General features: G+C 40.6%; 1 protein-coding gene across 1 annotated transcript in view; it reads left to right on the plus strand.

Moving 5' to 3' along the window:
• Morc1 (MORC family CW-type zinc finger 1) overlaps positions 1 to 14,217 on the plus strand; it is a 164,807-nt gene that overhangs the window by 31,739 nt on the left and 118,851 nt on the right. Inside the window, exon 9 of the mRNA XM_042055818.1 lies at positions 12,368 to 12,493. Coding sequence (XP_041911752.1) covers positions 12,368 to 12,493 — 126 coding nt within the window. The remainder of the gene's footprint in view (positions 1 to 12,367; positions 12,494 to 14,217) is intronic.

Raw genomic sequence — 14,217 nt, forward strand, 5'->3', positions numbered from 1 at the left:
CATTGTCCTTGGCTTCTCAGCAGCCCTCAGAAACTCAAAGCCATCCCACTAAATTCAGGAACACGACAAGGCTGTCCACTCTCTCCATATCTCTTCAATATAGTGCTTGAAGTTCTAGCAATAGCAATAAGACAACATAAGGGGATCAAGGGGATTCAAATTGGAAAGGAAGAAGATAAACTTTCATTATTTGCAGATGATATGATAGTGTACATAAGCAACCCCAAGAACTCCGCCAAAGAACTCCTACAGCTGATAAACACCTTTAGTAACGTGGCAGGATACAAGATCAACTCCAGAAAATCAGTTGCCCTTCTATACACAAAGGATAAAAAAGCAGAGAAGGAAATCAGAGACGCATAACTTTCACGATAGCCACAAATAGCATAAAATATCTTGGGGTAACTCTAACCAAGGATGTGAAAGATCTATTTGACAAGAACTTTAAGTCTTTGTAGAAGAGACTCTGAAAGCAAGTTAAGGGACAGGAGAGAGATGGCTTAGTGGTTAAGAGGCCTTGCTGCTCTTCCAGAGGTCCTGAGTTTGGTTCACTACACCCTACTTGGCCAGCTATCTCTAGCTCCAGGGCATCGAGTGCTTCTTTTTGACTTCTCCAGGCACACACACACACACACACACACACACACACACATCTCACGAGCATAGCACAAAATAAATCTTTTAAAAAACAAAGTAATTTACTACAATTCCATTTATGTATTATTGTTGCCTAATCTAAACTTTAATTTCTTACTAGCTGTGCAAAGTGAAAAGAGACACAGAAATGCACATTTAGCAGTTCTGTTTAATCCAGTTTATCACAAAGAATAGAGTTTCAGTCTCAGTATGAAAAATACCCATGAGTTATTTTCTGTTCTTTCTTTCCATACAAAGCCTGTGACTTCAGAGTGTGTTCTCCGTAGACAGCACACAGGGATTTGGAGTGGTGTCCGGTAGCAGCAGTAGCCTGTAGTTACTGTCCTCAGTAGAGTGGCTTTAGTCTGAGGCCTTGTGATTCATGTAAACACACCAACCCTCAGCAAAGAGCATCTTTTCCTTTGCTTTCAAAGTGAAACTCAGAAATTCTCCTTTAGCTTAATGTTTGATAATTGACGTTTAGATTATCTTTTGTAAATTTCCATTGTATATTTTTTTCTCAGTTTCCAACACGTGGAGTTTTGAATAAACACAAACAAAGAAGATTTTGTTCATTTAGGGGAAAAATGTATCCAGACTAATTGCTGTAGTTCTGGGAACCCCACTGCTAGCATTAATATGCCAATATCAGGACGGAGGCCAGAGTTGTTACTGGCACCTCTATTACAATCTCCCTACTTCCCGCTGCCCTTGCCCTTCTGTTTAGCAGTTGGTTCCAAACTGATATTTCATGCTATTTAAAAGCTTTGAATACAAATTTTCAAATAGTTATCTGTCAGAATGCCTTGGCATTTCAACATTAATGTCAGAAAACAATACATTATCAGAAGAATAATTTTTCAGCTGAAGTTTAGGGAGAAAGTTCTCACTCTCTCCAGATTGCCTAACGATGCCTGAAGCCTCTCAAGGCATTTATGTAGTTAATTACAAAATAAAGAAAATGGATCAACTTAGGACACCATATGGTTTCGTGTAGGGAAATTGATAGACTTTTAAATTTTGTGTGATTTTTTTTTTTCTCTTTTTTGAGCAATTTTTTTTCATAGTTCAATCCCAAGGAGCTTTTCTAAGATAAGAATAGGATTTTTCTAAGATAAGAATAGAATAGGTATGAAAGTACCCAGGATGTGCTGCTCCATAGCCTTGGTGGATGGACCTTAGTGGTGGCACTGAGAATAGACAAGAACATTTGCTCTTTGGCTGTGAGGCTGCTGTCTCCTCCTCTAAGATGTAGTTGGTTGGGCTTCATCTTGACTTTGGCCTACTGTCTTTCTAGTACCCTCAGAATCCTTTTAAATTTAAAGAATAAGTAGGTTTAATTTGTTCAAAGTGTTTGCCACAAAGCTTTAGAGGTCGCGGAGTACTCAGAAGGCTCTCACGTTTAATAGCAAATGCCACACTCATCAGGCTAGAACAGTCATGAAGGTCTCATCCTAAGCCATCACTTATGGCTTCTGAAAAATACCCACTAAGTACAGTTTGCGTCCTGCTTTGGAGAGCAAGTGGTCAGCAGTATTCATTTACATTACTTTCTCTGTGCTTATTATAATATCCCATTTTAGCTGCTGGACAGCTTTCTACATCTGTCCACATGAAGTGTCAAATCTTGGAACTATGTAATTTTCAGTTATAGAAATCTGGCTGATTTTGAAAATATTATTTTTTGTATAATTGTGAAATTTTAAACTTTTAAGCTTATACTAGAATCAGAGACAGGCTTTCCCCATTATTTCCTTTCTTTCATTTTTTTTGTTTGTTTCAGACAGAATCTCATGTAGCCCAGGCTTCTCTATAAAAATTCAAAAGAAAGAAGTCAAGAGTTAGATAAAAGGGAAGACTGTGCAAAGACTGTTAAAAAATAGAAATTAAGTTATATCTGCTGGTTTGGACTAAATTCATTAAATAACATCGGGGTCATTTTTGGAAGACTAGACCACGTTCCATATCTCAAACCATCTTTGTAAACCCCACTCCCCTATCAAGAGTGCACATGTGGTTTTTCCTTCTCTGAAATGCTCCATTTGTGCAAAGCAAGTCTTTGTTTAATAAGTCTCATCTCCTTCCCCTTGGTAATTGCTAGTAGCGTTTGGTCTCGAGATAATTAAAACTTACTGTCATTTCCAAAGACACTGCATTGACTGGGGACAAGGACTAAGTACGTGGAAGATGCCCAGGTAGTGCATGGAGGATGCAGGTTTACCTGCATCGGATGCCCACTGCTCCCAAGTGTGTGGCTGGTGTGAATTGTCACCTGCCAGAGCTACAGCGCTGTGGTTCTGTTTCCGTACCCTTCGTACTAAGCTCTGTGTAGCTACCAGGTATGGAATTACAGGCTCCCAGTCCAGATATTTTCCATTGCGCTCTCTGAGAGGATGAGCATGGGGTTGCAGTTCTGTCGTTTGCATTTGAAGTAGATGGTAGGATAAGCCACTGAAGCCTGCATCTGAGCACAAGGTTTTCACATTGTCTGTTATATAGTCTTCTCCTTTTCACCTGGCGTCTGTCACCTGTCTCAGGGCCTTTAACCATGAGGCAGAAGGTGGGATGGGAATGGAAGGAGTTGTTTCAATTAGTATACAGATATAATTTATTCAAAAATTCAAATATGTCTAAATATATTAGGTAATGTAAAATTGTTTTTTCTTACTCACATCAGCTCTCTCTGCCCCCCTTCTGCTGGAGAAGTTATTCAGCAACTTGAGGATTTCTTTGTTTTGTTTTGTTGTTGTTTTGTTTGTCTCTTGAGACAAGAGTCTCACTCTCTAACCTAGACTGGCTTTTGAGCACAAGATCATGAACACAAGATCATCCTTTCTCCGTCTCCATAGTTGTCTTAAGGTTTCCATTGCTGTGGTAAAATCATGACCAAAAGCAATTTGGGAAAGGGTTTATTTCAGCTTCCATTCCCACACCATAGTCTATTCAAAGACAGTAGGGCAGAAACTCAAGGCAGGGTGGGAACCTGGAGAAAGAAGCTGAAGCGGAGGCCATGGAGGAGTACTTCTTCCCAGATTGCTCCTTGTGGCCTGCTCTTCTACTTTCTTAAATACCCCAGGAAGACATATTTAGGGCTAACACTACCCACAATGGTCTGTGCCCTACCACATAGATCATCAGTCGAGAAACTGCCCCACAGGCTTGCTTCCAGGCCCGTTTTATGGAGGCCTTCTTTCAGCTGAGGTTCCCTCCTCTCAGATGACTCTAGTTTGTGTCCAGTTAGGAGAATACTAGCCATCACATGAGTGCTGGGTGGTAGTCATATGCTACCATGCCTACCTTTGCAACTTGAACCTTGAAATATATCTCCTGATTTTTAGTATGTGTCAGTTCAGATTAAATCTAGTTTATTATTTTTGCTCCTTAATTTTTTATTTTGAGATATCTTTTGGTTACACAAATTTCGTTCCTAGCGTTGCAATTTCTGAGAGCAGTTAGAACCCTCTGCAACGTGTCTGGCCAAGTCTAGGTTTTATGACTTCCGAATGTTTGCTATTTATTGTTTCTGAGTAGTAAGTAGTGTATATTTCAGACTTACACAACTTAAGTGAGCCTTTTATTAAAATTCAGCACCACCGCTCAGCAGCAGGTGCTTCTACTGTGTTGTGGTGTGGTCAGACCTTTCCTAATGCCCACTATACATAATCTGTGGCTTATTATTAATACTCAGTTAATTCATATTGGCTCCACTCTCAAGAATGATTCACACACACACACAGTTAATCGTGTCTTGGTGCACACCCCGCATTGTGTCTAGCTTGCATTATTTCAGCACATCTCTTCTTGTCTCCTGGGTCTCTCAATCTACCCCTGGTCCTCTAAACCTGTCACTTGCTGCCTAAATAGTCATCAGACCACTCTTTTTAAGCCTTTAAAATAAAACAAAGCAAAACATCTTCTGGTTTTCCATCATTCTCTGAGAGAAAGCTAGGTTGTTCTGTAGTTGAATGCAAAATTTGGATGTCCAGATCTATCAGGCCAGCCCTAACTCCTAGGCTTTCAAGTCTCACAAATAGTCTTCTGTGTGTGCACCAAGAAACAAATATATATCCTCACTCCAACAATCTGATTTTATGTTTCTGTCTTTCAAAAACACTATTCCTCAACTTAATGGCCTGGCCTGCTAGTAGAGACATTAGGGTTAATTGGATATTTTGGAGCTGTTGGCTGCCTAAGACTGTGTAATTTGTTCTATGTACAGTGATAGACAGGATTGGAAAAGGGGGCCACCAGATCATTAAATCCAGGTCTGTATGCACAAGTTGAAGAGATGTGAGTTTCTGGGTCTATTGGTGGTCTGGGAGAACTATTGATCTGGTGACAAGTTGCCTGCAGTTCTAACTTCTGAGTTCTTATGTCTAAAACAAGATAATACAGCATCTGGTCTATATGAATGTTGTGGAGGTAAAATACACACAGTACTGATGTGTGAAAAATCTCAGTGCCTTTTACTTCCCCTCTTGCATTCCAGTTGCCCCTGTGGCACTACTTTCTGGCATTTGCTATAGTGCAGTTAGTTTCTTTTTTTAAAAAAGATTTATTTATTTATTATGTATACAACATTCCTTCCATGTTTGCTTGCATGTCAGAAGAGGGCACCAGATCTCATTATAGATGGCTATGAGCCACCATGTGGTTGCTGGGAATTGAACTCAGGACCTCTTGGAGCGCAGTCAGTGCTCTTAACCTCTGAGCCATCTCTCCAGCCCCAAGTGCAGTTAGTTTCTATGATAGGAAATTAAGTCAGTGTCCGGTACAAGGCAGGCAACAAATGAATTAGATTTAAGTAACTAATGGGAATGCCATTGTCTGCTTAGATCTCTAGGGAATATGGTAGATGCTGTGGTAGGTAGGAAGGCAGGAGCCTTAGTGGTACCATTGCCATCTCTTTCATTTCAAACTCTGAAGGTCTGATCACCTCTGAGCCACCCTTTCCTAATGCTTGTTTTGATCACATGATCCGTTGCAGCGTTCTGTTTTACACATGGATTTCTTGTGCAGATATTGCCTTTAATAACTTAGTATCTTATAGACATTGTAAGTTAAATGTCCCAAATAGGTAGGGCACTGGGTGAAAGAACTGACCCTAAGAGAAGAAAAAATGTCTTGTGGAACTGATTGCCCTTATAAAGCCTGGCCTCATCCTTAGAACCTACCATGGCTGAGGCTGTCAGGCCACTGAAGAACGCCATCCAAACAAAAGAACTTCCAGACTGACAACATAATTCAGAGAAATAGAGTGGTAATTTTGTTCTCTGTCATGTTTGGAAATTAGGTGCAACAAATTTGCCAACAGTTTTTAAATTGACAATCATTGGGCAGCATTCCATAATGACTCTTTTTACATCTTAACTAGGCTGGCTGGAACAGATCACAGCTCCAGCTCCAGATTGTCCAAATAGGCTGCCCACCACCCTGCAGTGATCTCAAGAGAAACACTGTCGTTACCCTGTGGAACTTAGGACTTTTCTATGAAACTACCTCTTGCAGTTGAAATTTCTTTTAGGTATAACCTACCCTAACATTAATTTTGCTAAGTCTGTTCAAAGTTCAGAATTTGCACTAGCTACAAATATTCATGGAGCTTTTTGTGTTCATGATAATATAGACTTTGCTCATGTCAAGTATGACAGCTTGTCTGAGATTTTATAGGAACACAATTTTGGTTGTGATGTATAACTATTTTATACATAACAGACAGCAGCTCTGAGGTACTGTAAAATGACTTAATTTAGTGTTGTGCCTGGAATTCAGAGTCCATGTCCCAGCCATGGACTATGTGAGAGATTTTAGTCTATCTTCCATTGCTCTAACAGAATACATAAGGCTGAGTTGTTTATTCAGAATAGGTTTATTGAAATCATGGTTCTGGAAGCTGGAGATCTAAGATCTTGAGCTCATTTCTGGTAAAGACCCTTTTTCTATTGGACTTCCTCCTCTGTATCTGAAAACATCAGATGATACCACAGAATGAGAGATACACAACCAAAAGTGTTTTTATAGCAAATCCACTCTAGAGATAATCATTAGCCTATTAAATCATTCATATATGAATAAATGAATGGATTTAGGATGACCTAGTTGTTTCTTATAAATACCATGGTGTCATACTTCTTAATGCCACTCAATGAACTTTATGTTTTAATGGAGCCATTGAGATTATAGCACAAGGGTAGCTCAGTTGGCAGCCCGGATAGGAGTTTGCTGTCTGGTTTCCTGTATGGCTATATATATGTGTGTTAGCCTTCTTGGCTGATGTTCTATCTCTAAACACCTGTGAGTCCATTCTCCTCTCTCATGTTCCTTTCCCTTATGTATAACCTGCCAGCTAGGTCTACCAGGTAGTGACTTCCAAACTTCATGGAGGGAAGGAATCTGGGGGCAGCCTTGAAGAGTCCATGTTCTCAAACTCCAGTCCCAGGGGTTCTGAATCAGTAGACAAAGGCGAGACCTGGCCACAGCAGCTCACCGTCACATTCATGCCTTTCTCTTGTTCTTATTACTCTTGGGCAACTATACTCTGCCAACAGAAGTCAAATCGCAGTCTCAAGTCTAAAAGAGAAATTATTTTAAATAGAAAAACTTTGATGCTAATCTGCCCCCCTCCCTGTATTCCCCAGACTCAGCAGCAGGTTCAGTCTTAAAATAACCTTCCCTTTAAACTCCCTTGGTCACATGACTCTACGTGGGGAGGGCAGGGATAAGGAGAGTGGCTCTCATCAGTTTCTTATCAGACTCAATTAAATAGAAAACGAAAAAAGGAAAACACACAGTATTAGAGATAGGAACTCCCCTGGCAAAGCATGAGGGGGCAGACAGAAAGGAAGGACATTTGTGCAGAAATGAGACAAGCAAAGCCCTTGAAGATATATGCAAAGCAGGTCCTTGCAAATGGAGAGCAACAGAGCAGTCCTTTGTTTTCTGAAGATATCTTGACTACCGGGCATTTGTATGTCAGCCCGTCAAGTGTGTGGCTTTATTTTAATAGCATCACCACCGAAGATGATCTTTGAAAAGACCTCGTCACAAAGGGAATGCTCTGCTGCTCATTCTGAATTAAGAGAAGCTATGAGTGATCATTCATTCATACAACACACATTTATCTAATGGATGAGGTCACCAGCCTCATGAACTTTACAACTTGATGGAGAGACAACTGCACAGGCAGTAACAATTCTAAGTGTCAGTAACTGAGACAGGAGGTACAGAAGGAGGGAAGGAGAGAGGTGAGGGTCTTCCCACACTGCAGGTGAGGATGGATTTCAAAGGAACTGAGATTTCAAGGATGCCTCTGGAGAGGTCTAAAGTAGCTAGGTAAGAGTGAGCAAGAATGGAATATCCATGTACTGGAGATGAGATGGTGTGAACCAGGTCTGGGAACTGAGAGTAGTTCTAAATAGCTATATAAGCTGGGAAGATGTGAGGCTACAGGGTTAACTCACCCAGGACATGAAAATCTTTGTGTTCTGTATTTGGCCCTGTTTTCTTTATACTGCAGACTTCAAAAATTATAAGTATTACTGTTCTGCTTGTCACAAACAGTAACTGAAGAAAACAAGAGAATAGAAAAGAGAAAAGGCTGTCCTGATCCTCAGAAGAGCTGGCATGTAAGGTTGGCCTATGACTGGCTTCTGGTAACTTAGTTTCCAGCACTGATAGAAACCTTTCATTGAACTGACCAAGTGGCCTTCTATGACTAGACTGTGCAAACAGCCAGATTGTGCTGGTCAGTTTTTTTGTTTGTTTTTGTTTTTCGAGACAGAGTTTCTCTGTGGCTTTGGAGCCTGTCCTGGAACTAGCTCTAGTAGACCAGGCTGGCCTCGAACTCACAGAGATCTGTCTGCCTCTGCCTCCTGAGTGCTGGGTGTGCTGGTCAGTTTTAACTGCCACCTTGTCACAAACTGGATTCACCAAGGAAAGTGTCTTAATTCCAAATTATCTAAATCTGGTTGACCTGTATACATGCCTGGAAAGGACTGTTTTGATTGATAGCTAGTGTAGGAAGACACAGCTCATTGTGGGTAGTACCATTCCCTAGGCAGAGAGTCCTGAAAGATATGAGAAAGGAAAAAACTAGCTGAGAGGAAGCAGGCAAGCAGATTCATGCATTATAGTCTTACTTTGATCCTAAAAGTGGATGCAAAACTTTGTTTCTGCCATGACTTCCCTAAAATAATAAAGTAACCAGGAATTATAAGTAGAAAAACTCCTATTTTTCTTAAGTTGCCTTTTGTAGGGAACTTTCTCAGAAATGAAGCCGGAATAATGACTTCTACCAAAAACCCATTTTCCTCTGGCACTCTGGAACTTGGACACACCATAGGTCACAGGTGCTTGTATCTCTAGATCGCTACAAACCCAGACCTTGTATGCTGAGTCTTTCGGGAATGTCCCTCAGATGGGACTCCGTGCATACGTGCTGAGTTCTCATAGCTGGGGACGATGGTGCTGTGTGAACCTTTATGAAAGGGAAATGTTATGCTTGGGACACTGTTCCCAGAAGGCTCATGTATTGAATCATCGGTTTCCAGCACAAAGCAGTATTTTGGGAGGTTATGGAGGCTCTAGGAAATGAAGCCTCACTGGAGGATGTAGGTCATTATAAAGGGTTCTTGGAGACCTGTGATGTAGGCCTTGTCCTGTTGAGCTCTCTGCTTTCTGATGGGCCATGAAGTGAAAAGCGACATACTCCTGCCACCATGATGTCCTTCCTAAGTGTTTAGGGCCAAGTGATGATGGCGTGACATCTCTGGAAAGAGGAACCCAAATAAATCCTTCCTCCTTTAAGTTATTTCTGTTAGATAGCTGATCATAGCAATGAAGAACTGATGCAAATTGAAAAAAAAAGTGTAAGAAAGCTGGCAAATGAATTGCTCCAGGCCCCCTCACTTTCCTCCCACACCTATGCCCATCCTCATTACAGACCTGTGACAAATCTTTGTCTTGAGTCCTTCCAGCGGGTTGTCTCAGAGACAGGAGGTCTCAATGTGCCGTGACAGGCATGGTATGGATATTTAGCTATATTTATTGAATTAACAAATATGAATCTGAATTAAAAATAAATGCAGAATCGGTAGGTAGAAGTATTTTCTAGTCATAGTAACATGTCTGTAATCCTGTTCCTAAGCCTCAGGCAAGAAGACTGCAGAACCAAAATCATCCTAAGGACTAGAGTGGTGGTGTGGTGCATACATTTAATCCTAACATCCAGGAGGCGGAGGCAAGAGGATCTCTGTGGGATTGAGGACAGTCTGGTTCACAGAGCGAGCCCCAAGACTATGTTAGAGACTTTGTCTTAAAACAATGAAAAGAAGAAAGTCACCCTTTGCTGTGGAACAAGCCTTTTCTACACCATGAATATGTATTACTCTCATTGGTAGCTAGGCTGGAAGTTTAATGGAAAAACCAAACTGAGAATGATGGGAAAAAGGAGGACAGAGTGAGAGGAGACACCAGCTTACCACTGAGCAAACATGATGTATAGAAAAATGAGGTAACAAGCCATGAGCCACATAGCAAAGCGTAAGTAGAAATATAGGTTAATTTAAGTGTAAGAGTTAGCTAGTAATAAGCCTGAACTACTGGCCAGGCTTTTATAACTCTGAGTCAGTTGTTTGGGACCAGGTGGATAGAACAGGGAAACTCCATTTACAATTCTGAGCCCAAAACAAACAGAAATATTACTTTTTGTATTATTCATATGTAATATTTGTGTGTGTGTGTGTGTGTGTGTGTGTGTGTGTGTGTGTAAAGAGAGGGGTATCTGTGTATACCAGAACTTGTTTAATCACTTTCAATGCTCACCATCCATACTTCTCCAGTTCACAAACTCTGTTCTAAATGATGCTGTTGTTTCTGCTCTCTGGAGAACTGACCCAAGGACTTTGTGCATGCTTGGCAAACACTCTGCCATGGATCAAAGTCCGCCCTCTCTCTGAATTACTCTTGACTTTAACCTTCAATGATGTGTCCATTTTGAGATGTGTAGAAATCAGGGGTTCCCAGCTTCTGGGCAGTTGCAAATCACACAGTTCAAAAGGGTTTCAACAGTGGCGGGATACCGTGGAATGTTTATAGCATCACAGGAACTACTGTTTTTCTTTTCTTGATTAAGTGGAGAGATGCTTAATTGTCTAACCCCTGGGGAGCTCAATGAAATGGCATTATCATAGTGCAATACAGTAATGCACATAGCTTCTCTTGTTACATTAAAAGTGCATTAGTGATGATATAGATGCATGAAAATGCTGTAATAAAAAAAGCCATTACTTTGTATGCTAACTCAAAACTAAATTAAAAAGTGCATTGATATTTATGGCATGACCACCACATACTAGGTCCTTTGACATAAGGCATGTCAGAAAAGTTGAACAATTGAAAGAAATTCCCCATCTTTTATTGAGCTTCAGATGGTATCCAAAGAAAATTATATCTTACCAGAAAGCCTTGGGTTACTTAGGGCTTCACCTTCAGTTTCCAGAGGTCCTTGGAGTTCTGCCCTTGGACTGAGGACCTGCTGAGCAGAGCCTTCAGATAGACTCGTCTTCATCTGGACCAGGGAGAATGGCTCCCTACTCTCTCTTTAACCTTGGAGCCTTCCCTGCAGTTTAGAAGCACAGAACACCACCTCCAACCCTGGTCGGCTTGCTTTTGTCCTGTGTTTCTTGTCTAATTGGAGAATATTCACAGCTCACAAGTAGACTTTAATATTTAAGGTCTGCTGGCAGGCACAGTGTCCCAGAAGCTGCTTAGCAGCATGCAGTCTACCACAGGAGTTTTCCTCAGGCCGCTGATGTTCTTTTTAATCCCTGCTTTGTTGTCTTTCTATCCTTTATTTTTCTATTTCTCTTCTCCTACCCATCATGTTAGTGTCTCCTCACAGCTGACCAGAAGTACTTACTTTAATACTTGTACATGGGGAATTCTGTATTTTATGTCCCTTTCATAATTCTGAAAATGAGACAATTTTTTCATTGTATTTCTCTGTTCACAACTACTTAGCAGAAATTTCCTTTTGTTCGCATGAGTCTACAATATCTTACGTTTGAGCAGGAATATTACATTTGCTTGACTTTGTTCTTCTGGGTCACTTGCCAGGTCAGTTAATGTAAGGTATATTTTCTATCTTAGAGTTGATTAGTTGCCAACAAATTTTAGTTCTAAACAAAGCATGTTATCTTTGTTTGTCCTCTATTTAGAGACTTAATGCAGTGTTGTAAGATTTGGTGCTGTTGGCAGCATCATTAGTTCTAGAACAAAGTTTCTGAGAACATACAGGTCTTATGAATGAGAATGAACCCCATAGTCTCATGTGTTTGAACATGCGGTACCCAGTTGGTAGAACTGCTTGGGAAGAAGGAGGAGGCGTGCCCTTGTTGAAGGAGCTGTGTCACTGGGGCTGTGGACTTTTGAGGTTTCAAAAGCCCAGGCCATTCACTGTTAGCTCTCTCTGCTTTCTGTTTCTGGTATGAGATATAAGCTCTTAGCTGCTACTCCAGCCAACCTGTCTGCTGTTTGGTGCCATGCTGCCCTGCTATGATGGGCCCTTATCCCTCTGTAACCTCTTTCTTATGTAAGTTGCCTTGGACATAGTATTTATATCACAACAGAAGAATAACTAAGACAGAGCTTAGCAGGAGAACGTTTGATTGTTTCTCCTTTTTGGAGAGAGGTGTCCCTTCTACTCTGTGACCTTTGGCATTCTCTATTTCAGACTTCCAGAGAGACGGTCTTTCCGAGCCTACACAGCTGTTCTGTATTTTGATCCTCGAATGAGAATATTTATTCAAGCCAAAAGAGTTCAGACAAAGCACTTATGTTACTCCCTTTACAAACCCAGGTAACATGCTTTTTTGATTATTTTCTTGGAGATTTTACATGTACAATTGATAGAGCTCCTCACATTCTCAAGATGAAGACAGCGACTGGTGGTAGGCATTTCACAGTGCTCTCAGGAAAGACTAAACACTGCAGGGAGCATGCTAAGTTTGATAAGGACCCTTAATAGGAATTGCTTGTTCACTGCTCACTGTAGTGCTTTAGTTGTGATGGTTTCCATGCCGAGAACACAGTTGGATGTGTTTTCTGTTTGCATAGTATATTTGAACTATTAAGCTTTATACAGTATTGTTACATATAATGATGTTCTTCAGGATGAGCTTATATGATAGTGTTACCATAGAATTTTTACCACTTAATGGTGACACAAGTGTCTTGGTGTTGCGTGTATACCCTATGACTGATGACACAGTTCCCAGACTATAATACAGTATCTCTATCATTAAGCAACATTTATGCATGGTATTCATATAGAATGAGCAGATATGAAATACCTGGTCCTATATATATATACATATATATATGTATACATATATATATATACTTACATATATAGTTTTATTTTTAGTTATTTTTATTTTATTATGTGCATGGATATTTTTGCCTACATGTATGTGTATGTATTACTTGCCCTCAGGACCCACTGGGGTCATAAGAAGGCATTGGATCATTGGAACTGCAGTTAGAGGCAGCTGTGAGCTGCCATATGGGTGCTAGGAATTGAACCAGAGACACTTAGTTGTAGTGACTATGCCAGCAGGCCTGCTTTTCCTCCTGCCTGGTTCCCGCACGGCTAGCTTTACACCCGAAATAACAACACACAAATTATATTCATTCGAACACTGCTTGGCCCATTAGCTCTAGCCTCTTACTGGCTAACTCTCACATCTTGATTAACCCATTTCTATTAATGTGTATCGCCACTTGGCTGTGGCTTACCGGCATGAGTCTAACCACCGTCCGTCTTGGTTAGGAGAAGCATGGTGTCTGCCTGACTCTGCTTTCTTCCTCCCAGAATTCTGTTCGGTCTCCTCCACCCACCTAAGGGCTAGCCTATCAAAAGGCCAGGGTGATTTCTTTATTAACCAATGAAACTAACACATAGACAGATGACCTTCCTACATCACTTAGTTATTTCTCCAGCTCCTTATTTGATATAATTTATTGTAAAAATTAAGCTTGACTTTTCATGAATTGGAATCAGTCTTGCCCAACTCTTCATGCAGTAACAATGGTCTTTTCTTACTTTTGAGGTGTTTTCTGGGTGCTTATTAATTCGTACTAGAGATTAGCATAACTGTGGGTCCTACTTGGGTGGTAACAAAGAGAAGTAATTCTCACTTAAGGAGCTTGTCATCCACTGGGAGAAACAGTGCTTTCATGCTGGCTAAATATGTACATTTTTACCTATTTTATTTTCTGCAGTGATTCTTTGGGGTTTTGGTTTGGTTGAAATCATCATTGGTGTTAGAGATCTGCACAAAAGCACAAATCTTCTGTTTTTTTTTTTAATCAGTCCAAATTTGTTGCCTTCACCTACATCACATGAACTTTTGATAAAAGACCTTCACCATCTATTATGTTGTCATGGTGTCCTGAAAAGTCAGCGTCTAGCCTGGGGCTTTCCAATTCCTCATAGAGATGTAATTTAAAAAGTACAGACCACTTTGATTCTGTGCCCTCACTAAATAGCAGTGGATTTCTCATGAGCTTTAATTTTGATAT

The sequence above is a fragment of the Arvicola amphibius genome, chromosome 10 (genome assembly GCF_903992535.2).
Source record: "Arvicola amphibius chromosome 10, mArvAmp1.2, whole genome shotgun sequence".
NCBI lineage: Eukaryota > Metazoa > Chordata > Mammalia > Rodentia > Cricetidae > Arvicola > Arvicola amphibius.